The sequence below is a fragment of the Lissotriton helveticus genome, chromosome 5_1, assembly GCF_964261635.1.
Source record: "Lissotriton helveticus chromosome 5_1, aLisHel1.1, whole genome shotgun sequence".
NCBI lineage: Eukaryota > Metazoa > Chordata > Amphibia > Caudata > Salamandridae > Lissotriton > Lissotriton helveticus.
This window is the reverse complement of record NC_136065.1, coordinates 999,684,168-999,711,872: the sequence shown is the minus strand read 5'-3', so window position 1 is coordinate 999,711,872 and position 27,705 is coordinate 999,684,168. Positions and strand designations below refer to the sequence as shown.

General features: G+C 44.1%; 1 protein-coding gene across 2 annotated transcripts in view; it reads left to right on the top strand.

The window, feature by feature from the left end:
- Positions 1-27,060, top strand: part of PTPRE (protein tyrosine phosphatase receptor type E) — a 566,294-nt gene extending 539,234 nt beyond the window's left edge. For both annotated transcript variants that reach the window (XM_078643508.1, XM_078643509.1), the window contains 2 exons: positions 10,520-10,655; positions 26,896-27,060. In XM_078643508.1, the coding sequence (XP_078499634.1) occupies positions 10,520-10,655; positions 26,896-26,970 (211 nt within the window). In that variant the 3' untranslated portion in view covers positions 26,971-27,060. The remainder of the gene's footprint in view (positions 1-10,519; positions 10,656-26,895) is intronic.
- The last annotated feature ends 645 nt before the right edge of the window (positions 27,061-27,705 follow it).

Sequence of the window (27,705 nt, the reverse complement as noted above, 5' to 3'; positions counted from 1 at the left end):
TGCTCCCCCTGTACTCACTCAGGCACTCTGGTCACCCGGCATGCACACAGGCATACCACTTACCCTGTATGCAGTCCTCTCACCCGACACGCACATGGGCTCTTCTCTTACATTGCACTCATGTTGCTCACTGCGCACTCACATCGGCACACCATTCACCCTACACCTGCAACATTCATGCTGCATTCACTCACACTATGCTTCGCACATAACAAGCATTGGCAAAGCCCCTTGTTGTGTACAATATGTCTTGCAAGTGAGAGTGCATGTGCAAGCTGTGCATGCACTGCCACAGGCGTGACTTAAGTATTACCCACCTGTCATGAATATACACATTTCTACAAAGGCACCTGCAGAAAACCTGTTCTTTCCGCAGAACTAGATACCTAATCAGTTCCATCTGTAACTACGTCGCCAGTGCAATAGGGGAGAGTGGACTAAGGATGTGTGATGACGAAAGGAGGGAGGTCAGAGCTGAGCCTTTGGGGGATGGTGAGTGGTTGAGGACAAGTCTGAGGCTGTGGGGATAAGCTAGGAGTGAGTGTTTATTTAGGACAGGAGGAGAAAGCAGGCAAAGGCTGCAGAAGGGGAAAGCAGGCACAACAGGCTAAGGGTGAAGCAATTCAACAGAGTCTGTGAGCTGGTGAGGGAATAGAGTGGGGACTTAGGGCAACGGTGCATTGCAGGTGGGAGAAGCAGCACTGGCTCCAGAATTAATTTTAATCCTTCACTTGAGCTCCTTTGGCCTGCGTAGGGGCCTGTTGTTTTCATTACTGCTGAAGCCACAACGTCGATCAGCATTTGGCCTAGTTGGCCTGCATTACGGCAGTGCTCTGTGGAGGCAGGAACCACAGTAGAGAACTGTCTGATGAAGTCCATTTTTAGCAACCTTCAGTGTTTTAGAGGAGTTTGAATGTTTGATATTTATCACTTGAATTCTAACATCTGCACGTGACATGGAGTTTTTGCGCTTTCACCACCTCATTGCTTAATCTTTGATTGGTTCAAAACATTAGGCAGGAATTCACAAGGTGAAACTTTTTAAAAAACTTTTTACATAGTTGCCCATTGTACGGTGTGACACCTTCAGCCTTTCCTAGGCTTTCCATTCACCACAACGGTTCATTCTGGAATGTGTTTTTGTACATTCTATGTTGGGTCTGAAAATCCCAACATGCAGAGTGTTACTGGATAAAAAAAACATGTATTCCAAAATAGTCAAGCATTTCATAAGATCAATTGGATGCTATGATATTAATTTGTTTTAAGCGATTAATTTGTTTCCAATAGTGTAACTATTGTACAATGCTGTGATGGTGCTTTAAAAAAAGTGTATCATAGCACTATACAAATATCTTTCTAGACTACCATATGCAGTCATATCCTAGGTTGCCATGACATAACTAATTATCCAGAAGCAGTGCCGTGGATTTTTAACCTTCTCACTTGTATTCAAAATCAGTTTGCATTTCGTTCCTTTCATGCATTTATTGCCAGTAATCTTACACAGATCCTATCCACACCCATTGTGCCTTGGACTCTCTTTAATCTTTGTATGTGAATGACAATCGAAATTTGCCTAGCATAGTAACGGTAAGTTTCAATTCTATTAAGGACACGGAGGCGAGGATTATGCTTTTCTCTCTCCGCTGTTTATTAACAGAAAACACATAGCAGCCAGAAAAGCAAAACTTGTAAAGGATATGCTATACCACTCAACACTGGGATAAACATATCTCCAAAAAACATCAAACACATGGGATAAACTACAACTCCCATCAGTCCATAAACATAGTCCTTCCATAGTGTCCACTGCGCTAAGGTAGGGCATCCATCTTGTGATCCCATCCTCTTTCTTCGCGCGAGTCACGCCAAATCAACCACGATCCTGTTTAGATTCGTTACCTGGAAGGAAAAAACAACAGCGTCAGCGCCGCAAACGTTCATAAGTGACTTGAACAAGGCAAGAAACAATAAATATGCCGACACGTCAGAAGCAAGCACTTCAAGTGTTGTTACTACACCAATACGTTAGAAGCAAGTACTTCAAAGAATCTTTACTTACACCAATACGGGGAGGGATCTCCGCCGGAGAGTGGGTGGGATAATCCTCGCCTCCGTGTCCTTAATAGAATTGAAACTTACCGTTACTATGCTAGGCAAATTTCGATTCTATGTCAGGACCGGAGGCTTCAGATTATGCTTGTTTAAAGCTGACCGACCACCAAACTCGCAATATCCACCACTGGCTTGAAATAGAACCGTTTGAAAGTGGAATCCGAGGACCAATCTGCAGCACGCATTAAGTCCTCCAAACGTGCTCCCAAGGAGAAAGCTTTCGAGGCCATAGCACCTCTGGCCGAATGAGCTCCAAACTGCTTGGTATCAATGCCAGCCTCTTGCAATATCCACCGTACCCAACGGGCTATAGTGGGAGAGGATACCGCCTTATGCGGTTTTCGCAGTGCGATCAGGAGCTGCTGTTCGCCCGGAGGACGAAGTTCTAAAGTCATATCTTCGTATGCTTTTAGGCACTGGACCACACATAGTTTGGGAACGTCCACGAAGGCCGGGTAAGATATAGATCTCGTTGCGGACTTCGTTCGACGACCCACCGTGAAGGTAACTCCATCCGGAGAGAACACTCTCGCTGAGATATCCAAAGCACGTACATCGGACACCCTCCGACACGACACCAGGCACAATAGCATGGCCAATTTTGCCGATAGTTCTTTCAGAGAAAGATATCTATTCTGTTGCCAAGAAAGGAAAAGGTTCAGGACCAAATTAACGTCCCAAAGGACAGAATACCTTGGCTCCGGGGGCAAATCAAGACGTACCCCCCGAAGGAGCCTGCACACCAGGGGATGTTCCCCAACCGGGGCACCGTCTATCTGTTCATGTGCCGCCGAAATCGCCGAGCGAACGGCATTAATCGTTCGATAGGCCAAACCACTAGTCGCTAGATCCGCCAGGAAATTCAGTACGTGAACGATTCCTGCGACCAGGGGATCCAGGTCCCGTCGAAGACACCAACGCACCCACCTGGACCACGCTGATCTATATCTCTTCGTGGTACTGCTGGCCCATGCTTTAGCCAAAAAGGAGTCAGCTGCTCCCGAAAGGCCAGGGAGCGACCAGCGTCTCCGGAAAGCCTCCATGCCATGAGGCGGAGAGAACCCTGCACTATCAGGTGATGTGGGTCCCCGTCTGGATTGAGAAGAAGATGAGGGAGCCGGGGGAGTAGGATTGGAAAATCCCAAGAAAGTTCCAGAAGAACCGGAAACCAAACTTGCGACCTCCACCACGGCGTCACCATCACCACCTCCGCCTGCTGGCGGTGAAGAAGGGCCGCCGACCTCATTATCATTGAAAAAGGTGGAAAAGCATACGGGCGCTCCTGACTCCAGTTTTGAAGGAACGCATCCGTGGCCACCGCTAGAGGATCCGGCCTCCAGCTGAAAAACCTTGGTAACTGGAAGTCGAGACGGGACGCAAACAGGTCCACCGAGAACGGGCCCCAAATGGTCTGTAGCCAATGGAACACCTGTGTGTCCAACTTCCAGAGACTCGAGTCCCGCAGGTACCTCGAGTGCCAGTCCGCCACCTGGTTTGCTCGACCCGGTAGGTACTCTGCTGTCACCGAGACCTGGTGGGCTAGGCAGTAGTCCCAAAAATCCTTTGCTAAATTCGCCAAGGCTTTGGACCGAGGGCCGCCCAGGTGATTGACATAGCGCACCGCTGAGATGTTGTCCATCCGTAGAAGGACGCACGATGACGCTGAATCCTTGGTCCAGCAACGGACCGCGAACGAACCTGCGAGGAGCTCCAGACAATTGATATGGAGACGCTGCTCCTCTGACGACCAGCCTCCGCCTGTGGAGAAATCGCCGCAACGGGCGCCCCAACCAGATCTGCTGGCGTCCGACTCTATTACTAGATCCGGAACCGACCCGAAAATCGCCCGGCCGTTCCAGGCCTCCATGTGGGAGAGCCACCAGGACATCTCCTCCTTTACCTCTTCGGACAATGGGACCAACTGTTCGTAAGATAGACCTTTCCGAAGGTGGTACGCCTTGAGGCGCTGAAGGGCCCGATAATGAAGCGGACCCGGAAAGATCGCCTGGATGGAGGACGAGAGGAGGCCCACCACCCTGGCGATCTGACGCAGAGACGTGCGCTCCTTGGCGATCGTCTGCCGGAGTTCGTGCCTGATCTTGGCCATCTTCCGTGATGGCAGACTGAGGGAAGCCTGCACCGAGTCCACTAGGAACCCCAGGAACACCATCCTCTGGGAAGGCGTCAAGACAGACTTGTCCTTGTTGACGATGAAACCCAGACCTTGCAATAACGTTATCGTTTGGTTGAGCTGAAGAATCAGCTTGCTGGGACATTGTGCCATTAAAAGGATGTCGTCTAGATAGACGATCATTCGGATGCCCTGACTCCGAAGGACCTCCACCGCTGGATGTAACAATTTGGTGAAACACCACGGGGCCGAGGAGAGTCCGAAAGGAAGGGCTGTGAACTCGTAAACCTGGTCCCGCCAGAGGAACTGCAGGAACCGACGGTGAGGCGGGTGGATGGGCACTACCAAGTAAGCGTCCTTCAGGTCCAAACGGACCATCCAGTCGTTCGCCCGTAGGACGTCCCTGAGAAGATGGATCCCCTCCATCTTGAAATGGTTGTAAACCAACCAACCGTTGAACTCTCGGAGATTTATCACCGGTCTCTTGCCGCCATCCGTCTTTTCCACCAGGAAAATGTTGCTGCGGAAACCTGAAGGATGCCGTGTTGAACGACAGATGGCGCCTTTCTGGCACAGAGCCAAGACCTCCTCGTCGATCAACCGGGCATCCCCTTGGGAAAAAAGAATGGGCCGTGGATCCCTTAATTGAATCGGGTGATCGTAAAATTCTATGTGGAACCCACGCACTGTCTGAAGAACCCACGCGTCCTTCGTAAGTGCTGACCAGGCCTCCTGGAAGCAGGCCAGTCTCCCCCCAATCTGGACCTGGTCCGCCGGGATTACACTCACCGTGAGAATTGTTGTTGTGTGCGTCATTCCTGAAGCCGCCGCGGCCTCCTCTGAAGCGTTGACCCCTGGAGGGGTAGAAGTTAGTGTAATTAGCCGAGGAGTTGTATTGACCTCTGCCGGAGCCTTGACCCTTATTTGGTTGGTTCTGTCCACCACGGCCGGACGTGAGGCCCCTTCCACGGCCGGCCCCCCGGGAAAAACGCTGGTTAAACACCCTTTTTATGGTGGACTGTGCTCTGTCTAGGGATGAAAAGGTGGAGACAAATTTCCCCAGTTCTTTTATGAATAGATCTCCAAATAGGCCGCCCTGCGCTACTGCTCCCGCCTCTGACGAGGCCAGGTCTCCCAATTTAGGATCTAACTTAATGAGCAGCGAGCGTCTACGCTCTGTTGAAAGGGCGCAATTAGCGTTGCCCAAAAATATCACTGCCCTCTGAGCCCAATTAGAGAGAACTTCCGGTGAAATTGTGGAACCGGAAACTTTGGCCTCCTCCGCCATGTCGAGGATCTTCGTTAAGGGGCCTATTGTATCTAAAAGCTTGTCTTGGCATGACCGCCAGGAACGGTCAATGCCTTTTCGCGGGTCCTTAACAAACTTTGCCATAAAAGTAGCCATTTTCCCGTCTAACTCAGGGGTCAGGGCCACTTTGCCCTCCAGTGAAGGCCGCGGACACTCTCCCCTGAGGCAACTACGTGCCTCCTGCTCCAGTGGCTTGCGTAGACGTCCCGCCACGAACTTCGCGACTTTGTCGCCCGGTGCCCAGGCTGCCGACCTCGGATGGATAATATCGTCCGGGTCAAGCATACCTGAGGCGTCATGAGGCAACTCCGCCGCTGATCCGGACGGGCGCCACGAGCGCACTGAATCTTCGTCGTCATCCGTGTCCGCCGGGGAGAGCCCTCCCGGGGAGGAAGGGGCTGTCGCGGTCGACCCCGAAGGGCCCGGGGCTGGGAGCGACGCAGGGGTGTCAGGCTCCGTTGCCTTAGCCAGGAACGCATCCCGGAGGCGTTCAAAGGCGTCCTTATCCACCCCTTGCGACCCTCCGGAGCCACTATCCCTGCATACCTTCTTGGGGGCAGGTGGTTTAATCTCAGAAGTGGCAGGGGCAGAACCCTGGGTACCCGGTACCGTAGAGGCCAATTTAGTGCACTCCTCCACAATGCGGGCCGAGAGTCTATCCTCCATAGGCCCCACGATCTCCTGTACACACCTATAGATGGACTGATCGACAGCTTCATAAAATTCGTCATCCCCCAAGTATTGGTGGGTTTCCTCCTCCACATAATATCCCTCTGCCATGACTAAGTCCTTTAGGGCGGGGAATGAGGTTGTAGACTGGCCCAGGCACCAGCAGTGTGGGCTAACCAGAGGTTAGCAAAGGCTTTGAATATCTGGCACACCAGACAGCAAGAGGCAGCACCCCTCTGAACGCGCTGACCCTCTTAAACAAGACCGGGTCTCAAGCCGCCCCCCAGCGCGCTCACAGAACAAATATGCAAATGACGCCGAGTAAAATCGGCAAGTGCTGAACCAAATACCGCCCGCAGGCGTCAGCGCGGTAAAACCGCAAGTACAGACCCACAAACGGGCGTCAAGATACTGGGGCAGTACAACCCTGGTCGGGCGTCACGGTGGGGCAGCAGTCGAAGGCTCTGGCGCGATCGCTCTCCTCAGCGCGGCTCCCGATGAAGGGAAAGACGCGCTGAGGAGAACGAGACGCGGCAGCGCCCTCTAGCGGCAAGCGAAACGAGCCGCAATTCCGGGGACAGTCGCGTTAGGGGCGAAACGTCCCCGCGACAAAGGCAAGAAACACGGGCTCTGCAAGGGAAACAAAACCTTTGAAAACCCCCACAACAAGAGCCCACACAATTTGCAATAACACACGCAGTACCAAACCCCAAAACGCTCTCACTACACCCAAAAACGAGGGAGAGAACAGGGAAGGCACTTAACTGGCTGCGTAGCAGCGAAGAAAGAGGATGGGATCACAAGATGGATGCCCTACCTTAGCGCAGTGGACACTATGGAAGGACTATGTTTATGGACTGATGGGAGTTGTAGTTTATCCCATGTGTTTGATGTTTTTTGGAGATATGTTTATCCCAGTGTTGAGTGGTATAGCATATCCTTTACAAGTTTTGCTTTTCTGGCTGCTATGTGTTTTCTGTTAATAAACAGCGGAGAGAGAAAAGCATAATCTGAAGCCTCCGGTCCTGACATAGAATCAGTGAATATATACTTTTTCTTCGCATGCCTTTACAACGTGGTCTTTACAATGACGCATTGTTACAATGCAAATTATTACATCGCAAGTCATTTCAACGACTTGCTGTAGGGGGCACGCTGGACTTAAGAATAGTATAATTTACTATTCCTACTCCAGTTCATGCAACAGCACGGAAGGTGTTGGATTCTAAATCCAACACCAGTGTGCCCCCTACAGCAAGTTGTTGAAACTACTTGTGATGTAATGGTTCGCGTTGTAACAACGCGTTGTAAAGGCATGCCATGTAAGGCATGCATTGTTATGGCTGTTTCCCCAGTTGGTACATGGAGCTAGGTAGTGCACAGTGCACAGTTGTCCTGTCAGAATAAGTATTAGAATTAAGAGTAAGTAGCAAAGAAAGCTGACTGGAGCCAATCAATCAATCGGGGGAATTTTAAGTGAACTACTCACCCGTGAGGGTCTCAAGGCGCTGGGGGGAGGGGGGAGGGGGGAGGCAGCTTCACTCAGTCGAAGAGAGTCTTCCTGAAGATCTTCAGGGAGGGGATGTGTCTGATGTCGATCAGGAGCTCGTGCCAGGTCTTGGCCGCGATGTTTTATAGGAACCTGCCCTATGTCCTGTAGAGATGATCTGTAGCCTGAAGAGTATACTGTGGTCAAGAGACATAAACATGAGAAAGGAGATCTGAACAGGAAAGGCTGATGATGGGCCTCTAGATCACAATGACAGACCAACTGGAACAGGTCACAGGTAACAGAGTCATCTAACCAGAGTACCTGAAGTGGCAGTAACTTAGGACATCATGATGACTTGTCAGCACATTCAAAGGCCTCTGGACCTGCTGTATGCATGACACACCTGCATTACTTCCACCCTCAAAAAGATTTTAGACCCCCTGCTTCCCTCTCTATTGCTCAATCACAATTCCAGCAGTGCTGCGGAGTTCACTAGGAAACAAGTTATGAAAACGACCACTGGTTACTCACCATTAACCTCCTGACCACACAGGCCTTTACTAAGGCTGCAATAGCTTGTAGACCAGCGCGATCATTGGTAGACCCATGTTCTGCTCATATATGCAGGGATATCCTTATTAATAGCTCTGCAACTAATCTAGCCAGAACTATCGACAACTCCTTGAATAAAGGTCTCTTCTCAAAAGAACTCCCTAAAACAAAGCGGCCTCTAAACAAGGTCTCCTTCTCACTTACACACAAAAACTGTTTATAGACAAAAAGATTGAAAGATCAGCATCAAGACATATAGCTACATTCAAAGTAACCTTCTCTTAGATTAACTAAACAGATTCTGGTGTGGCTGTGGCACAAATCAGCACTGACTTCACAGAGGATGATTTAAACACTGCAACAGATTCAAATGGAGTACCGGCATGCCTATTACTTGACCTCTCCCTTGCCTTTGATTCTATCCATCTTTACAGGGACTTGGAATTGGACCAATCTTCTTGAAAAATAACTTTGCATCTGTAGTTAACTAGACCTCTTCCATTGAGATTGGCACTTCTGTCCATTATACTCCCTGCAAGCCAACTTTTTCTGCCAGCATGTCAATAACAGCCTGATGCATTCCTGCCTGGATGTGGCTCAGTATGCTTACATATATGGAAACTGCTAAATGTGGCTCGACAACAATAACCATTGGATTTTGTTTAGTGTAGCACAGGTGTGTAGCAGCGAATTTACATGCAGTAATATTACCAACTCATTGGCACACAATACCTGCGTAAGAGGAAATGGTATTTGGGGAATTAAACCTGTGACTTGCCAGTTACCTACCCCAATTTAACATGTGGTAACCCACAAAGCAGGCCTTAATTCATAAAATAATAAAAGCCGGGTTCCAAAGTTTTGCTCAGGAGCCTTCGCCTGGCAATTTTGAATGTCTGGAGAGCCAAATACCAAGACTGTCTAGACGTGATTCTACTGTGTGTCATTTTCACCCACCACAAGGCACTCCCTACCCCTTTATCTCACTCTTGCATGTTCTTTTTCGTTTTTGCTTTCATGCTTTGTCATCATTTTTGCATCTTTCTCCTTTCCCCCTTTTGTGTTTTTCTCTCCCTTGTTCTGGAACAAAGTCTGATGAGGACAAATTAGTACAGGACCCCAAGATTATGTGCAGGTGAGCCCTAATGCAACCACTGGCTCAAATTAGGCCCTACCACTAAGCCTAATATTTTGAGACATGTATGTAAGGGCAGACTCACCCATGAATATTTTGCAACATCCAGTTATGTAAACTTCATTGTACCTTTAGTCATTAATGGAGCAGCAGCATATTTCTGGATTTGCAATTATAAATATTTTGCAAGCAAATTGTCAAGCACAGAAGGAATCAGGGAATTGGCAAAAGGGGTGTTGTGTTGAAATAACTTTGTGAAAACATGTCTTATGCGCTTTGGATTTGTATTTATAGAAGCTGTTTTTTTAGTTGTCAGTGCAATCAATCTGTTTTTCAAAGTTCAATGTGAGTAGCCTAGGAACAGTGGCAAATTTACAGAAAATATGCTTGTTATAATATCAAGTTTGTCCAAATATGTTTACATTGTACAATTTCTCACTTGTTTTTCTCATATTGGCTATGAGGATAGCTTCGACCCCACTTCTGGAAATGCCTATATTACCTCTTTGCCCGAACCTATTAGCCCCTCCCCCGAAGTTTGTCTCTAGTTGCCACTGTTTGGTGTACTGTATCATCAAACACAAATTCACTAAAAAAAATCTTTAAGGATAGGCTGTGGTTTCCTTCAGTCCTTTCACAGTAGCATTTGTTGAGAGAACCTCAGAATATTTCTTAAAACAAATAAAGGGAAGGTATCGATACACCTTTCAGTTAAAAAAAAATCGCTGAATTTGCAATTTAAGATAAGGTACTCAACCCTCCCCTCCCCAATTCCCTGCTGATGGCTTCACGTATCACAGATGACATGACAAAACATCATTTGGAAGGATCTTCATGGCTTGCGCCTAAAATGTAAAACAAAAAAAATGAAATTCACAATTACGCAGCCATTGCCTCTCTCTTTCTACCCAACACGGAGGCACGCAATGCAAAGCTGGAGAAATTCATGACCGGCTGTGTTGCTAAATTGAGGCAAATACAGTCTTCTACTTTATTTTTACTCAAGCTATTGTATACCAATGAAGGGATTTGTTTTATGCTCTATATTTTGGTTTGATGGTATTAGAATGGAGTGAGGCCCATTTTTTAATAACTGTAACCTTTTTATTTTAGTGCTGGAGCTGGAAGAACAGGAACATTCATTGCACTGAGTAATATTCTTGAGCGAGTGAAAGCCGAGGGGCTTTTGGACGTCTTCCAAACGGTGAAGAGTTTACGCATGCAGAGGCCTCACATGGTGCAAACGCTGGTATGATTGAAAACGTAGTACTTTCCTGCTTAAAGGTCATTGTTCCAATTAGAATTGTGGTTTTAGTGCTGCCCTGAAAAAGTGAAAATTATGCATTTACTTTTGAATTAATGGAATAAAGAGGGGTCATTATCTTGTACTTAATGAACTGCGGGGAGAGTTTAATGGCCAAGCTAAGTCAAGCTATTATCACAGATACTGATTAAGTAATATGTAGTGCCTGACCTGCAGGGCATTGTTACATTATCACATAACCATTTGTAGTTTGGTAATTTGATGCAAATTGCTACTTGCCAGTTGGAACCCAGCGACCTTACAATAATAACATGAAAGGAGAAATGCAGTCACATCAAAGGCAATTTCTTCGAGGCTTAGTTTTTAGAACACTTGTTAAATTACTGCAGTAGCTGTAAGTGACCCTACTGATTGCATTAAAGAATTTGATTGTCTCATGCCACACTGTCATCTGGGTAAACGAATTCGAATTGGTGGATGTTTGGATGAGGCGATCAAGGTTTTGCTGTCTGCTGTGAAGTTTTGTTTAATCTGTGGAAGACTCCTTATCGGCAAGAATGAAGCAGGTGAAATTAGTAGGTCCATTCTCTGCTTCCAATAAATCCTCCCTTTTTGAAATTCTGTATGACATATAGGAAAAATGTTAGCAGCTCTGCTGGAATTAACCACAATCATTATTACTCTCAACGTTTCTACAGTATTACTCTATATTCGGTCAATAATGAAGCTTTGTTCAAAGGCCTCAGCGGGTTTTTACGAAAGTGGTTATCTAGCCATTCTTGCTGAATGCTGGGTCAACAGTCTTTAACGGGAAAGTAAGATGTAAGAAGCATTACTAGAATTTGGGTCGCCCGTTAAAAAAAGTTGTGGAACAGCTACTGTGTCTCCTCTTGCTTGACTCAACACTCTATGATCAGTGAGCTTGTGCACGTAAATAGTGGAGAGAGGCTGCACACACGGTTTGCCCATGTTTACACCTGTAAAGGGGCTGTGGGTGGTCCAGCCTCACCCCAGTGGGAATTCATAATCTCAAACGGACTTGCTTTGCTTAAGTTTGGAAGACTTAAGAGGAAAGTGTGCAGCTCTTTGAATGGGTAGAAGTAGACATATCCAGGTATGTTATAATCTGCACACCTGCCCAGGGCATGCTACTGTCAAACCTTCCTGCCTTTTGCTAGATCCTCTTCAGTTTGTACAAGGCCTCAGATTCTGAAATTTATTACACACTCGTCCACTAAGAGTTTTAGAAAGACCCTTACACACATCATTCTGTCCACCTACCAGGTTCGTGAAAATGTCCTCAGATCCACCTTCCCAAACACAGGCACGTTTTGACAGACCCTAAATGCCTTTTCCACTTTTCTGACCAACACTAAAAACGGCCTTCAGTCCAATCTTCCTAGCCATTTGTTCAATGTCTTAACATGTCTTCAGTCACCACCCTCGGTGATTTAAAGAATTGTCAGCCACCATTTTCTAGCGTGACCTCCCTGTTATTGAAAGGGCTTCTAGCCCTGTCCATCTATTTATGTCCTGTGCTTTAATAAAATTTGCCCTCCATATTTCCAATTTCAGCCATTTTGAGATCCCTTTAATTCCTTTTTTTAGGTCGAGCAGACGTACTCTCAATGCGTGAGCATTGAGAGTGTCTGCTACAGACCTAATGTGACCCGTATTCAGGAGAGTGGACACGACTCAGACGCGCGCTTTTGCAGTCTCAGTTTTGACCGCGGGAGCGCGCGTCTGAGCCGCGCTTGCGCAGAGTAACTCACAGCCAGCCCCCACCCCTCTGCATGCACGCATACACACAGGCGGGCGCTCACACACACACGCTGCCGCCCCCCACCCACCCCTCTGCATACACACAGACACGCAAGCACGGAGCCCCACTCACCGGACACATCCAGCCCCCACCCCTCTGCATGCACGCACGCACACACAGGCGCGCGCACACACACACATACACACGCTGCAGCCCCACTCACCGGGACTTCTACTCCGCAGGACTCTTCCGACGTCAACGGGCACAGGGACACCGGCACTCCGCTCCTTGGCTTCCCGGGCGGACGCCGGCTGCACGCAGGGCTCTCCTCTCTCTGCACCGGAGCCATGCGCCAGCCACTGCAGCCTGCCTCCTGGGAAGCTCCGGTCGCGTGTCCGGCCCCGCCCCCGTCCCAACAAAGGTTGCCTGGCTTCCTGTTGAAGCCGGGCTGCTGCGGTGAGTTTGCGTTTTAACCCTTTCCTGTCTGTAGACACATCACCCTGGGCACCGCGTCAGCACATAGGACTTCGATATGTGTAAAAGTTGTGTTTTATTTTATTCGCCCGCTTTTCTGTGCTGACACTTCCTTGTTATTTTACTGTAAAAGGCATACTGTGCAGTGGCTATTGACCTTGCATGATTCTGGGATGCAACTATGATGCTCTCTTCTGGCAGTCAGAATTAGTTTCTTTTGTTCACAGGTCAGTACAGCAGTCAAGAAAAATAAAATGCATTATGTTTAATTATAGCCACTCCTAAATAAAATCGCTAAGGCTCGCATTTCGAGTAGCAAAAGCAGTTACCATTACTGCCGTGATTCTGATCGCCAGGAACGCCGTGTATGTTTAGTTTTTTTTTCCCTCTTAACCTGGAGAGTAATCTCTAAGTTAAAGTCTGTAAAGTCTGTAGGAGAATTTGGGGATGTGATAAGGGACTAACGAGCCTCGAGAGAATCACATTGAAATATCTTTAGTAGTTTGCATACTAATGTTCAGGCATAATAAAGCAAAACCGGAAACTGCTCGAAGACCTTCAGCAGTAGCTTATGCATGCTAATAACAAATGCCCCATACAGCTGCCACAAGCACACAGTCCATGAGCGTCCAAGTGATACTTGATGAAAAATGTCTTAACAGGTAATGGGGGAGCTGTTTAGCCAAAGTCCTTATTTGCTGGATTCATTGTCCGATGGTAATTTTAATTGGAAGCCATGGAATGTAATCCAGCCCTACAACTCACTGACTCTCCCTCCCACTCACTGACTCTCCCACCCACTCACTGACTCTCCCACCCACTCACTGACTCTCCCACCCACTCACTGACTCTCCCACCCACTCACTGACTCTCCCACTCACTCACTGACTCTCCCACCTACTCACTGACTCTCCCACCCACTCACTGACTCTCCCACCCACTCACTCTCCCACCCACTCACTGACTCTCCCACCCACTCACTGACTCTCCCACCCACCCACTCACTCTCCCACCCACTCACTGACTCTCCCTCCCACCCACCCACTCACTCTCCCACCCACTCACTGACTCTCCCACCCACCCACTCACTGACTCTCCCACCCACTCTCCCACTGTCCCGCTCTCCCACTCTCAACACAACACATATTGCATTACAAATGCAATAGGTGTCACATTTGCAAAAGTTTAAGCTATTGGGATTGTAAATAACAATGCTATTAATGTATCCATTTTCAAAACCAACACATACAAAAATATTGTCATTTACAATGCCAATAGCTCAAACTTTCCTAATGCGAGACCTATTGCATTGCAAATGCTTGTTCTTACTTCTCGCAAAGTCTTTAAAAGGGATTATAGCTAGCTCCATAATTCCCTTCTTTTGCTCTGCTGCACATATAACACTTGTGGATTGTATGCATGAGCAATATGCATTTTATGCATGTCCTCATATATGTGAATCTGACTTTTCACTCATTGTTTCGGCGCATTGACCCACAACTACAAAATTCAATTTGCACATTGCATATTTTGACACTTTGTATATGCTTTTATGCAATCTTTGTGAATACACCCCTTTGCCAAAACATCTGAACTATAGGTACCACCATAGGTTAAACGTAGACTAATATTTCCAAATAATAAAACATATAAGACATATCTAATATAACAAAGAATTTCACATAAATCAAAAAAACTATTATTCATCAATTGCACTGAGTAGTGCAACCATGTCTGCATCTACTGCTTTCGTCTGCACTCATGATGTCACAGATGACATCACAAACTACATCTTCATTGAGATCTCGGATGTCATCAGATATGATCATTAACATCAGCAGAGGCATCACTGAAACTGTGTAAATGCATTGTAGTTCACAGCATATGGTGCTAAACCTCCAGCCATTTTCATTAGCCATGGTTGTTGGGTGCAGGGCCCCTTTACAAAGTAAGAATGAATAGTACAAGAAGAAAAGATGGAATAAGTTCTATTTGTAACCAGCATATGCAGCTCGTTCTATAAGTTTTTTCTGTATTTAAAGCACAGGGAACACACCTACATTTGGAGCTTTACATTAAAAAAAGGAGTATTGTACAGGTACAGGGGTAAATAAACAGAATTTTAAAAGCCTAAATAGAAACTATTTGGGGTCACTTCTTCCTGTTTCTTCTATTGCCAGGTTCCAATTTGCCATTTTAATCTTTGATGCAGATGGTCTTGTAGCACTCAATGCAAAGTATGCCTTATTTTCCGGATGGAATTATGCCTCATATGTTTAAGAAGAGTGTTGGTATTTATTTATAAATAGGTATCCCTCTGAGCTCCACGAAACAATAATGATGCAAACTTTCGCAAACTGTTATAAGGAATAGTTCAATCAGGTGCAGAAGTAATGTCTTTGATGATGAAAGATATGTCTGTTGAAGAAAGATGATCCACAAAATCAATGTAACGAAAATCCAATGTCTTTTAATAGAAGATTCTTCAGATATAATATCCACACAGCCACAGCCAACACGTGTTTCGTCAGATGCTAGTTATTGCATCGCTTGACTTCATCAGGGCTGCAACCCAGAAAATAAAACAACATATGTATATGTCAATCAAACTTAAGTCGATATAAACCCACCACCAAAATCCAAAGGTGTGGGAAAAGAAATTCCAAGAGAGACACCCAAGAAAATGGAGAAAATTATTAGAATGACACCAAAGTGAAGAGATATATGTACCTTATGTCCCTAGAACCCAGTATGCTGATATAAACAAAATATGCAAGTATGTTTGGAGAAACAGTCCCAACGTGCCAAGTAAAATGCAAAGAATAAGATCGAATAAATTACCTTAAACAATAACAAATCCAGCCTTTGTAAAGAAAATCTAAGTGATCCAAATTTTCGACAAGTGTGGAATTTATCTGGAATAAAGGTATACTGTCCTAAGTATTCATAGTCGAAAATAACAAAATCAACCGTCAATAATATGCCATGTCACCTATATGAAGAAACATAACTAGTCCAGTACTATTAGTGCGACTACACACTGAAAACATGCTTTCACGAAAGAAATAAAGTCATAAACTAGTTATCTGTCAAGTTCCACATAACGTCCCTGAAATGAATAACATTACTACATTTGTGTATGCAAATCGATAGTAAGGAGTATAGCCTCACCTCATTGCACACTCTTCCCGTACTCTTATTCGTTTTGCTCGATAAAAATTCATCCAATATGTGGGATACACGAGTACATGTACCTGTCAGAAGATTACAAGTCCGTTTTAATATTAATACCACTAATAAGCAACCCTGTTCCCCTCCTCGTCGGCACTCACCTGTCCTATTCAAAAACCGTACGTTCTCATGCGTCTCGTGGCTTTCGCAATGGCGTTGAACCCAAGCGCCATATTTAAGTCGTTATCGTAGATGCAAGTTGCAAGCGCCATGTTGACCTGCCCCATATTTCAGTTAGGCGCAAATAACTCTAACTACTTGGATGTGTAAAGGCTGAAACAAATTAAACGATAAGAGCCGTGACCCATAAGTATTGTAGTCACGTAATATACCTAAATGTTAATATGCTATCGAATCATAAATGTTAACTCCTGTAAATTAGTAATATGACTTAGTTGACCATTGCAACGTCACATATCATAATATGTGCATCATACGATAATATATATCTAAAACCACTGCCATAAATCAAAAAGTGTTGGGAAGTCGAAATAGTCCTCTTTCGGTTTCCATAAGGACTCCCAATAGACAGTTACTTATCGTTTCAATTGCTGTTTCCTAAATGTTCCAAATAAATCTGAAGTTATCATATTGCGATCGATCTTACTAACCTCATAAAGATAAAATAATTTACAATGTTGCCAATTACAGAAAGTATGCAGAATTTGCTAAAAGTGAGAAATGTAATTAACCAACAAAGAACAGAGACACACCTCGAACCGGCGCTCTCAAAACTAGCTGTCTAATCTCAAGCCTCAATGCTACGAGAAATATCCTGAAAATCAGTCATGACAGTATACCGATATCCACAGTTCACCACTATATATCTCCAATTATTCTTTGTGTGTCGGAAAAAGGGAAAGAAACACCACGGAGAGGATGAATACGAGGAAAAATAGAAGTGAGAAAATGTATTAGAAAAAGGTAGAAAATCTCTACATGTTATTATAGTAATTACATAATAGTTATACACATCATATACGAAAACGTCAATTTGCATTAGCATTATAACTAAACAGAGTAACCAAAACCATAATTATTAAGAAACGCGTATTTGTAGCATACAGAAAATGATCCACATCCATTGGTTATAACAGGAAACATAATATAATCAGACCAACACTTTGAATATAATAATACAGGCAAACATATTATCAAGTCATTTATCACGTGTGATACGATGTATGTTGTTTATGTGATCGTGTGTACCTGCAAGAAGATTTATGTAGGTAGCACCGTGAGAAGATTGAGAGACAGGATGGTTGAGCACTTTCGTGCTCTAAAAAATGGAGATACGAGGTACCCGATTGCTGCCCATTTAGTCCAAAACTGTCATGAAGAGGATAATTACAGATTTATGTATCATGGGATTGAGCAGGTAACGTTGGACAGTAGAGGCGGCAATAAAGTACTTAAATTGAGACGGACTGAAGCAAGATGGATCATGAAGCTTAGAGCAGTTGAGGATGGTCTTAATCTGGATTCCGAGCTACAGTATTTTTTGGGTGAATAAATTAATCACCTACAGCTCCAAGTGATAAACATATATTTCAGCCCTATGTGTAATGTTAATTCAATTTTGGATGGTCTGATTATAAAATGTTTCCTGTTATAACCAATGGATGTGGATCATTTTCTGTATGCTACAAATACGCGTTTCTTAATAATTATGGTTTTGGTTACTCTGTTTAGTTATAATGCTAATGCAAATTGACGTTTTCGTATATGATGTGTATAACTATTATGTAATTACTATAATAACATGTAGAGATTTTCTACCTTTTTCGAATACATTTTCTCACTTCTATTTTTCCTCGTATTCATCCTCTCCCTTTTTCCGACACACATACAGAATAATTGGAGATATATAGTGGTGAACTGTGGATATCGGTATACTGTCATGACTGATTTTCAGGATATTTCTCGTAGCAATGAGGCTTGAGATTAGACAGCTAGTTTTGAGAGCGCCGGTTCGAGGTGTGTCTCTGTTCTTTGTTGGTTAATTACATTTCTCACTTTTAGCAAATTCTGCATACTTTCTGTAATTGGCAACACGGTAAATTATTTTATCTTTATGAGGTTAGTAAGATCGATCGCAATATGATAACTTCAGATTTATTTGGAACATTTAGGAAACAGCAATTGAAACGATAAGTAACTGTCTATTGGGAGTCCTTATGGAAACCGAAAGAGGACTATTTCGACTTCCCAACACTTTTTGATTTATGGCAGTGGTTTTAGATATATATTATCGTATAATGCACATATTATGATATGTGACGTTGCAATGGTCAACTAAGTCATATTACTAATTTACAGGAGTTAACATTTATGATTCGATAGCATATTAACATTTAGGTATATTACGTGACTACAATACTTATGGGTCACGGCTTTTATCGTTTAATTTATTTCAGCCTTTACACATCCAAGTAGTTAGAGTTATTTGCGCCTAACTGAAATATGGGGCAGGTCAACATGGCGCTTGCAACTTGCATCTACGATAAAGACTTAAATATGGCGCTTGGGTTCAACGCCATTGCGAAAGCCACGAGACGCATGAGAACGTACGGTTTTTGAATAGGACAGGTGAGTGCCGACGAGGAGGGGAACAGGGTTGCTTATTAGTGGTATTAATATTAAAACGGACTTGTAATCTTCTGACAGGTACATGTACTCGTGTATCCCACATATTGGATGAATTTTTATCGAGCAAAACGAATAAGAGTACGGGAAGAGTGTGCAATGAGGTGAGGCTATACTCCTTACTATCGATTTGCATACACAAATGTAGTAATGTTATTCATTTCAGGGACGTTATGTGGAACTTGACAGATAACTAGTTTATGACTTTATTTCTTTTGTGAAAGCATGTTTTCAGTGTGTAGTCGCACTAATAGTACTGGACTAGTTATGTTTCTTCATATAGGTGACATGGCATATTATTGACGGTTGATTTTGTTATTTTCGACTATGAATACTTAGGACAGTATACCTTTATTCCAGATAAATTCCACACTTGTCGAAAATTTGGATCACTTAGATTTTCTTTACAAAGGCTGGATTTGTTATTGTTTAAGGTAATTTATTCGATCTTATTCTCTGCATTTTACTTGGCACGTTGGGACTGTTTCTCCAAACATACTTGCATATTTTGTTTATATCAGCATACTGGGTTCTAGGGACATATGGTACATACATCTCTTCACTTTGGTGTCATTCTAATAATTTTCTCCATTTTCTTGGGTGTCTCTCTTGGAATTTCTTTTCCCACACCTTTGGATTTTGGTGGTGGGTTTATATCGACTTAAGTTTGATTGACATATACATATGTTGTTTTATTTTCTGGGTTGCAGCCCTGATGAAGTCAAGCGATGCAATAACTAGCATCTGATGAAACACGTGCTGGCTGTGGCTGTGTGGATATTATATCTGAAGAATCTTCTATTAAAAGACATTGGGTTTTCGTTACATTGATTTTGTGGATCATCTTTCTTCAACAGACATATCTTTCATCATCAAAGACATTACTTCTGCACCTGATTGAACTATTCCTTATAACAGTTTGCGAAAGTTTGCATCATTATTGTTTTGTGGAGCTCAGAGGGATACCTATTTATGTTTTGACGTTCTCTGGATTTTTATTCAGGGCTTTCTGGGGACTGTATGGCAACCCGTCCCTTTCTCTCTTAGAGTTCACTGTGATTATTTTTTTCTTCGTACAGTTTTAACCACAGCTGTGCGCCTGACCTTTGGCCTGGTTGCTGATCCTTCTAGAGTTGGTATTTATTTATTTGCAAAGTTTTATTTAGCGCTGGCTAGGTTCGTAGGTATCAGAGCGCTTTACATGAGGATCAGCAAGTTAAAGATGACATAATTACTTAAGTTACAGATTCCAAGTATAGACATAAGAGAAAGATAGAGGGAAGGAAACATAACGGGGAGGCGAGGAAAACAATGTCAGATGTCCGGCTGGGTAGGTGACGGCCCAGGGGGTGAACCAGGGCTAAACTCCTCTATAGCTGCATAGGACAGCTCCACCGGGCAACGGCCAAGGTTGTTCGGACTCCACGGTGAGAACAGAAAGACGAAAAACATGCTATTACACAATAACATAAGTTATTTTCGCGTTACGTAGCAAAGACAAAACGTCTTATGTGGAATGGAAGGTATAGAGGGGAAAGGTATACAGGGGAAACAAGCAGTCAAAGTGAAAGATAGACAAGAGCGTGAAGCAACGTTAAGAATAATGTCCGGCTGGGTAGGTGACGGCCGAGGGGGTGAACCCTAGCCAGACTCCTCTACAGCTGCATAGGACAGCTCCACGGGCATTGGTCAAGGTTGTTTGGACTCCGCGGTGAGAACAGACAGTAGAAGAACATGAGATTACACTAGTTTCATAGCAAAGACAAAACGTCTAATGTGGAATGGAAGGTAGAGAGGGAAAGGTAAACAGGGTAAAAGCAATGCAGATAGCGTCAGGCAGACTAAAGGGGGGAAGGGACTTAAGGGGAAACAAGCAGTCAAAGTGAAAGATATACAAGACCGTGAAGCACCATTAAAAACAATGTCCTGCTGGGTAGGTGACGGCCGAGGGGGTGAACCATGGCTAGACTCCTCTATAGCTGCATAGGACAGCTCCACCGGGTAACGGCCAATGGTACTCGGGATCAGCGGTAATTACAAACCGATTTGGTTTTTCGCCCATGGGGCATCATCATAGTTCAATCAAAGGCATAAGTCCTGGTGTAATTGGGTAACACCCTTCGCTTCGTCCTCCCGCTAGCCAAAGTCTAACATTTCTCCTACTTCATCTGATCTTGGGGTAAAGGATTGGGCCTCCTCTTCTGCACCTTTTGTTCACTGGCTGCCACCTAACAGTAGAGATTCAGTTTAACATACCTTAGTCGCTGAATCTTTAAGTAGCGAGACATAGTAGTTTATGATGGATTTTGTGGACCAGTCTCCTCTCTGAATATCTGCTGTGGGCATACATTGCAAATTGATCTGTGCTAGTTCAATTACACATCTTCTTCGTGCAAGTTGCAAAAATCCCACACTAAGGAGATTTTCAGGCATGATGGAGGTTTTCCACAATTGTCATATGAAGATAGAGGAGCCCATGCATGTTGGAGACTAACAACCAGAGGTTAACAACTACATATGCATGTTCAAGAATCAGTTCAAGAATGTGCATGCGAATTGTGAACAACCGGACCCAGCATACGTATGAATGTTTAAGAACTGCAGGGTTATTATCATACATGTACATTTAGTATTTGTTAATTACCCATTAGTAAGAAGTGGTTCTCAAATGAACTTGTTTGTTTGAAAATCTCTAAGCTACTTCAAGTTTCTCCTTATTGTGCTCTCAGAATTTTGTGCAATGGTCCTTCAACACAGGTTAAAAATTGAAATTAGTAATCATGGGCAAGAGCATCCTCAGGATCTGCATTTTAAATGCACCAATAGTAACTACAGCAAGATGATGTGAAGGTGCTTTAGGCCAAACCGCTACACCCACTTTCTTCATGGGTTTGACAATTGTTTCCACTTGCTAGAAGGTGTCATGAAATTCAATTTCCAGAAAGCAATCAGCACACAGTAACTGTTACATTGCAAATATGGGTGCCAAGACTGCTTTGGTACATCCACATACCAGATCGACTTTTCTCTGCCATCAATAGTCCTATGATAAGTTCCAGAGGAAGACTCCAACCCAAGGAGTTGCCGCTGTGCTTTATCTCATTAGGGTCAGTTGGCACAACGGCTTTCCTGTTTTCTCACTTTATAATCATTGTGAACTTTTTTTAATCTTTTTAGCTTCCCGAGCTTGTCTCTTGGTTTTGTGATGTAGCTTTTGAGTGTTGATGCCTGCTCTGCCAAAATATAAATATATTTTTATTTTCTATGCTGTACAGCCAGAATCAAGTAAAACCATGTATGGCTTCCTACTGTTCACTCTCCTGATCTTAAATTACATTTTTTCTTAGACATGTAGCCCATTTTGCTCACTCTGCGTACTTCAAACTCCATCTGGTGGCACCACTTTCTGGTTGGCTTCAGGATGTCTCTACCCGGACTGGGGCAGACAAGACAACTGATCTGTGTATTTGCCTGCTGTATGGACGTGATCTCTGCTTAATTCTTAAATAAATGAGTTCCTGTGTCCAAAGCTCTATTCAGAAGCCTGCTACCTTTGCCGTATATGTCAGCGCCAAATACCAAGGCTGTGTTGCCTTGAATCAACCTCATGTCTATTTAATCCAATACCAGGCACACGCTTTCGCAGATTTCTGCTTCCTTCCTTTATGTCAGCTTCTTTGTCATTTTCTTCCTCACTTGCATGATTTTCCCCCTCTTGTTCTCAGTAAATGTCTGGAGTGGAAAAATAAGTGCCGGGCACTGCCGGTCCACAAAAATGAGTGCCAATTTGCCTTACAGACAACCGTAGGCTCAAATTAAGCACTGATATAGTGCGATGTAATATCAGGTGCCTCCTTTCTAGTATGGAGGACTAGAAATCCCTTTCACATATCACACTCAGGAGATGGCTGTGGGCTATGTTCATAAATGTTTATTTACCTTTACTCCTGTTCCAGCTGAGCATGACAGTAAAGCACATAATCAGGGCTCTCTAGAAAATCCAGCATGCACACACAGCAGGACCACAAATACCATCATCCTTCACTCATCCACATGTGCCCTAGTGGCTCACATGAACCAGTGAGGTAGTTACTCTTCTTCCATTTCTGCTCATTTAGAAAAATTAAAAAGTGATGGGTTGAATGCTTGAATTAATTTCAGACACTGCTAATTAATCAGGCCACACAGTCCAGGAGCAATGTGTTGAAAACTGCCAGGAAGATGCTCCTTTCCTTAGGTGCAGGAGATACCCCAGATGTGTTGTATGTGCTTACTGTGCCATAAGACTCAAGCTGCACCTCATTGAGGAGGCCTAGGAAGGCTGAAACTAGTCGGGTTTGCTCATGTTACCATTTGTAGCGGTCCTAGCCTGGCTGTTTGAGCTCAGCTATTACTATAATGCAAACCCAAGCCTTGTTTGAGTGTGGCTATTCCTTGTCTACAGTGCCAAAGTGGATTTGTCATCCATCATCGTTTTGATCTGTCATAGATGCACTCTGTCGCCTGGGACACAGTGGGGTGGTCTTCCATTACCACTAAAATTGTTAAACTGTGTTTTGAAGCAGTGATGAAGGGTCAGGACTAGATTATAGTGAAAGGTTTCAAAGGTTGGTAGGCTTGTTTTGCCTCCAGATGGTTTGGTAGACAATTTTGTTCCCATTTTGGATGAGTTTGCAAGGTTACCTGGGGCCATGCATCGCACGGGCACACTGCCTTTAAACGTCTTGCAGGTGGATGTGTTGGTGAGCACCAAGTCAGTTATGAAGCTGAGGGTGATGTTTGTTGTTAGAAATGGGGGTCTCTAGTTGGCAGACGTTTTCACCCTGTCCAAGTATTGACCTTTATTCTAATCAGGGTAAGGGAGTCACACAGCTAAGATAACCATTGGTCACCCCCTTGGTAGCTTGGCATGAGCACTCAGGCTTATCTCAGAGGCAATGAGTAAACCGTTTGCACAAGCATACACAGTAACACAGTGAAAACACAACAACTGAATGCCACTCCAGTTTAGAAAAATAACTGATATTTATCTCAATAAATCAAGACCAAACTGACAAAAATCCAACATTCACAAGTAAAGATATCGCTTTTAAAGGTTCAAAATAGTTCCGCCCATTGGAAACTATGGATGTGTCGATTTTAACACAAAGTACCTGGGGTGCGTCAAAAGCAAAGATGAAAACAGGCGCAGGGAAGATGAGGTGCCAGAAAAGGAAAGCAATGCATCGGTTTCTTCCTCCCAGGGGAGGTGATGCATCTGTTCCTTACTGCCAAAAAAGGTGATGCGTTGGTTCCATACTGCAGCGCAGGGGAGGTGATGCGTTGGTTCCTTACAGTCAGAGGAGGTGATGGATTGGTTCCTTACAGTTAGGGAAGGTGATGCGTCGATTTCCAGAAAAGCAGCCTCGCTTCCTTACTGCTGGGCAACGTCGATAAAGAACTTGACTCCCAGGGACGATTCATCGAAAATCCAGACGCGATGTGTCAATGTGACCATGGTGGAAACTGGCGCTGCGTCGATGTCACAGCCACGGAGCAGGTGAAGCGTTGATTTCTTCAGCCTCATAGCAGCACCTGCGCCAGAGTCAGAACGTTCGTCACAGACGCCGGTAACACGAGGGTCAGGACTCGGGTTGCTGTGATCTTTCAGCTGCACGGCAGGCGCTGTGTCGATTTTTCGACTGCAGAACTGCGATGTGTTGGTTTTTCAACCACACAACGGTGCTGCGTTGGAAAAAAACAGGGGCTGTGAGTTGATTTCTTGGTTCTTAGCAGCAAATCCACCTCCAGTGGCCCAGAACTGGAATTGGCACCACTTGGCAGGTCAGAACTCCCTGCAGAGAAGTTCAGGGGCTGCAAATGAAGTCTGATTGCCCTAAGACTTCTTAGCAGGAGGCAAGCATGCACAAGCCCTTAGTGAACCTTGGAAAGCAGGATGTAGAAAGCAAAATCCAGTACTTTAACTCCCAGTACAGAAGCAGGGGCCAGCACAACAAATCAACAAGCAGAGTGGGAGTCCCTCATACAGCATCCAGCTCTTCTTCCTGGCAGAATATCCTCTCAGTCCAGAACCATTCTGATTTGAGAGTGTCAGAGGTCCAATACGTATACCCCTTTCTGCCTTTGAAGTAGGCAAACTTAAAAGGAAAGTCTTTGTCCTTCATCAGACCCTGCGTTTCCCTGACCTAGCTCCAGAAACACTGCAGGGGGGTGGAGACAGCTTTGTGTGAGGACGGGCACAGCCCTAGTCAGTTGTCAGTGACAACTCCTCCCACCACTCTAGCTCAGGAAGGCCCATCAGTCTGGTGATGGCCCATCAGGATATGCAAGGCCCAACTCAGCTTCCTTTGTGTGACTGTCTAGAGTGAATGCACAAGATCCCAACTGTCATCCTAACCAAGACGTGGATTCTACAGATAGGCAGAAGCACAGAATGCTTAAGGTAGAAAAAGCCCACTTTCTAAAAGTGGCATTTTCAAACACGCAATTTAAAAAACAACTTCCCCAAAAGATGTACTTTTAAATTGTGAGTTCAGAGGTCCGAAAATCCAAATCTCCCAATGGGAAATTACACCTTAAAGATATTTCAAGGCAATACCCACGTTACCCTATGGGAGAGATAGGCCTTGCAATAGTGAAAAACTAAATTAGCAGTATTTCACTATTAGGACATGTAAAACACACCAGCACATGTCCTATCTTTTGAATACACTGCATCCTGCCCATGGGCTGCCCTGGGCCTACCTTAGAGGTGACTTACATGTAGTAAAAGGGAATGTTTGGGCCTGGGAAGTGTGTGCACATGCCAGATCGAAATGGCAGTATAAAACTGCACTCCGAGACACTGCGGTAGCAGGTCTGATACATGTTTGTAGGGTAATTCATGTGGGTGGCACAATCAGTGCTGCTGACCCACTAGTAGCATTTGATTTACAGGCCCTGGGTATTCCGGTGCACTTTACTAGGGACTTACTAGTAAGTCAGATATGCCAATCATAGGTAATTCAATCACCAAACAATTTAGACATAGAACAGATGCACTTTAGTACTGGTTAGCAGTGGTAAAGTGCCCAGAATCCTAAAACCAACAAAAATAGGTCACATAAATATAAGCAAGGTGGCAAAACGTTTGGCGTTAACCCATAAAAACGGCCAGGTTCAACATTTGTATCTTGGTAAAAGCAGATATAGTCAAAAGACCAAAACTCTGGACTTTTTCCTTCAGAACGGTTTCATTACTATTCACTAATCTGTTGTAGCAACAGGAAGGAGTATACTTTTTGTAGACAACATTGTGGATATTGGCTAACTGGCCCAGAGTGCTACCACATTAAGACAGATGTTCTGTTGGTTTTTCAAATTTCTTAAAGGGAACAACTCCATGCTTTTAGTGATGTCTCTGCTACCCTTCCGCACATGGCATTGTGTGTAACCAACACTATACCCACCATTCCACTAATGTTTGTAAATGTTCCATTTCTCCACATTACCTTCACGCCCATTAGCTCTGTCCTACTGGTACATCAGTGAAGGAATAAATGCAACATATGAGTGAAAATATCATTAAGATCATTGATTTTATATTATTTACGTGCATAAGCGATTGATTGCATAAGATCGGATGAAAAATTGACATCCTCAATGTGACATTCAAAGGTATCTGGAATATCACATTTGCGAATTTTAATGTAAATCACCTATGTTTACTTCAGCTCTTCTGCTTGTTCTGTTAATGTCGACCATGTAACGTTCTCAAGTGCCCTGTCGCCCTTGGGTCATGCCCACACTATACAAACCGAAAATACATGAATAAATAATTAAAAGAACAGTATGTACGGCCAATTTGCTCCATGTTTCCACTCATGCAATAATATTACATAAAGACAAAATGTAACAAGAAAATGTAACATTTAATGAACGGTGGGCATCTTCGTAACCTGCTTTTTGCCGGACTGTGTGCTTTATGCACTTTCAATGGTAAGCATGGGTACAAAAAGGAAATGCCCCAAAGCAATGCTGTATTTTTTTTTAATCAAAGCTCATTGTTTACCTGTATGCCCTCATTGTTCTTCACTTCAATTCTTTGACTGTTTTTTTTCTTTCCTTTTGCAGGAGCAGTATGAATTCTGTTACAGAGTTGTACAAGACTTTGTGGATATATTTTCGGACTATGCCAACTTCAAATGAGGATTCTTGCCTTAATCACCGGTTTCTTTTCATTTATGGACCAGTATAAATATTTTGTACATAAGATGTTAATAAATGACCCTGACCTAATTGTTTTTAATATTACTAAAGTATGTGAGATGTAGCGCACTTACTTTGTAAAAAGGTATTACAACCGAAATACATTAGAGAGCTATTTCTATTTGTAGCTGGGAGTTGGGGCATCTATAGAAGGCTCTGATGCCCCAGTATCCCAACATGCACAAGCACGCCTAAGGCGGGACCGGAATACAGAGTGCTGCACAAGGAGACAATGTACATATATAAATATAGATATATAAAGCTGGGAAATATATTTCATATGAATAAACTATTTTTATTATCTGTGCTTATGAGTCCAGACAATGGCACTGCTCTGAAATCTAGCTATTAGATATGTTTTAGCTAATAATTGGAATGTAGATGATGAAACTATTTCTTCTAACATCATTACATTATGTGCACTCTATAAGTTGTCCATCAGCTAGGATGGGCGGCTTGAAGACAAATTTAGACTTGGCTCCTTCGTAAGAGCCGGCCGGATGCAGGGCTTCTGCCCACAACTGCCAGATGTCCCATCTGCTGTATCCAGAGTGTATTCGACCACTATGCCACTTTTTTGTTAGATGTCCCACATTTACCAAACTCTCATTAAGGCTGCTAGTGCCATTGCCTTGTATGGAGCATTATTTATGTATAGTATCGGGTGAGAATTAG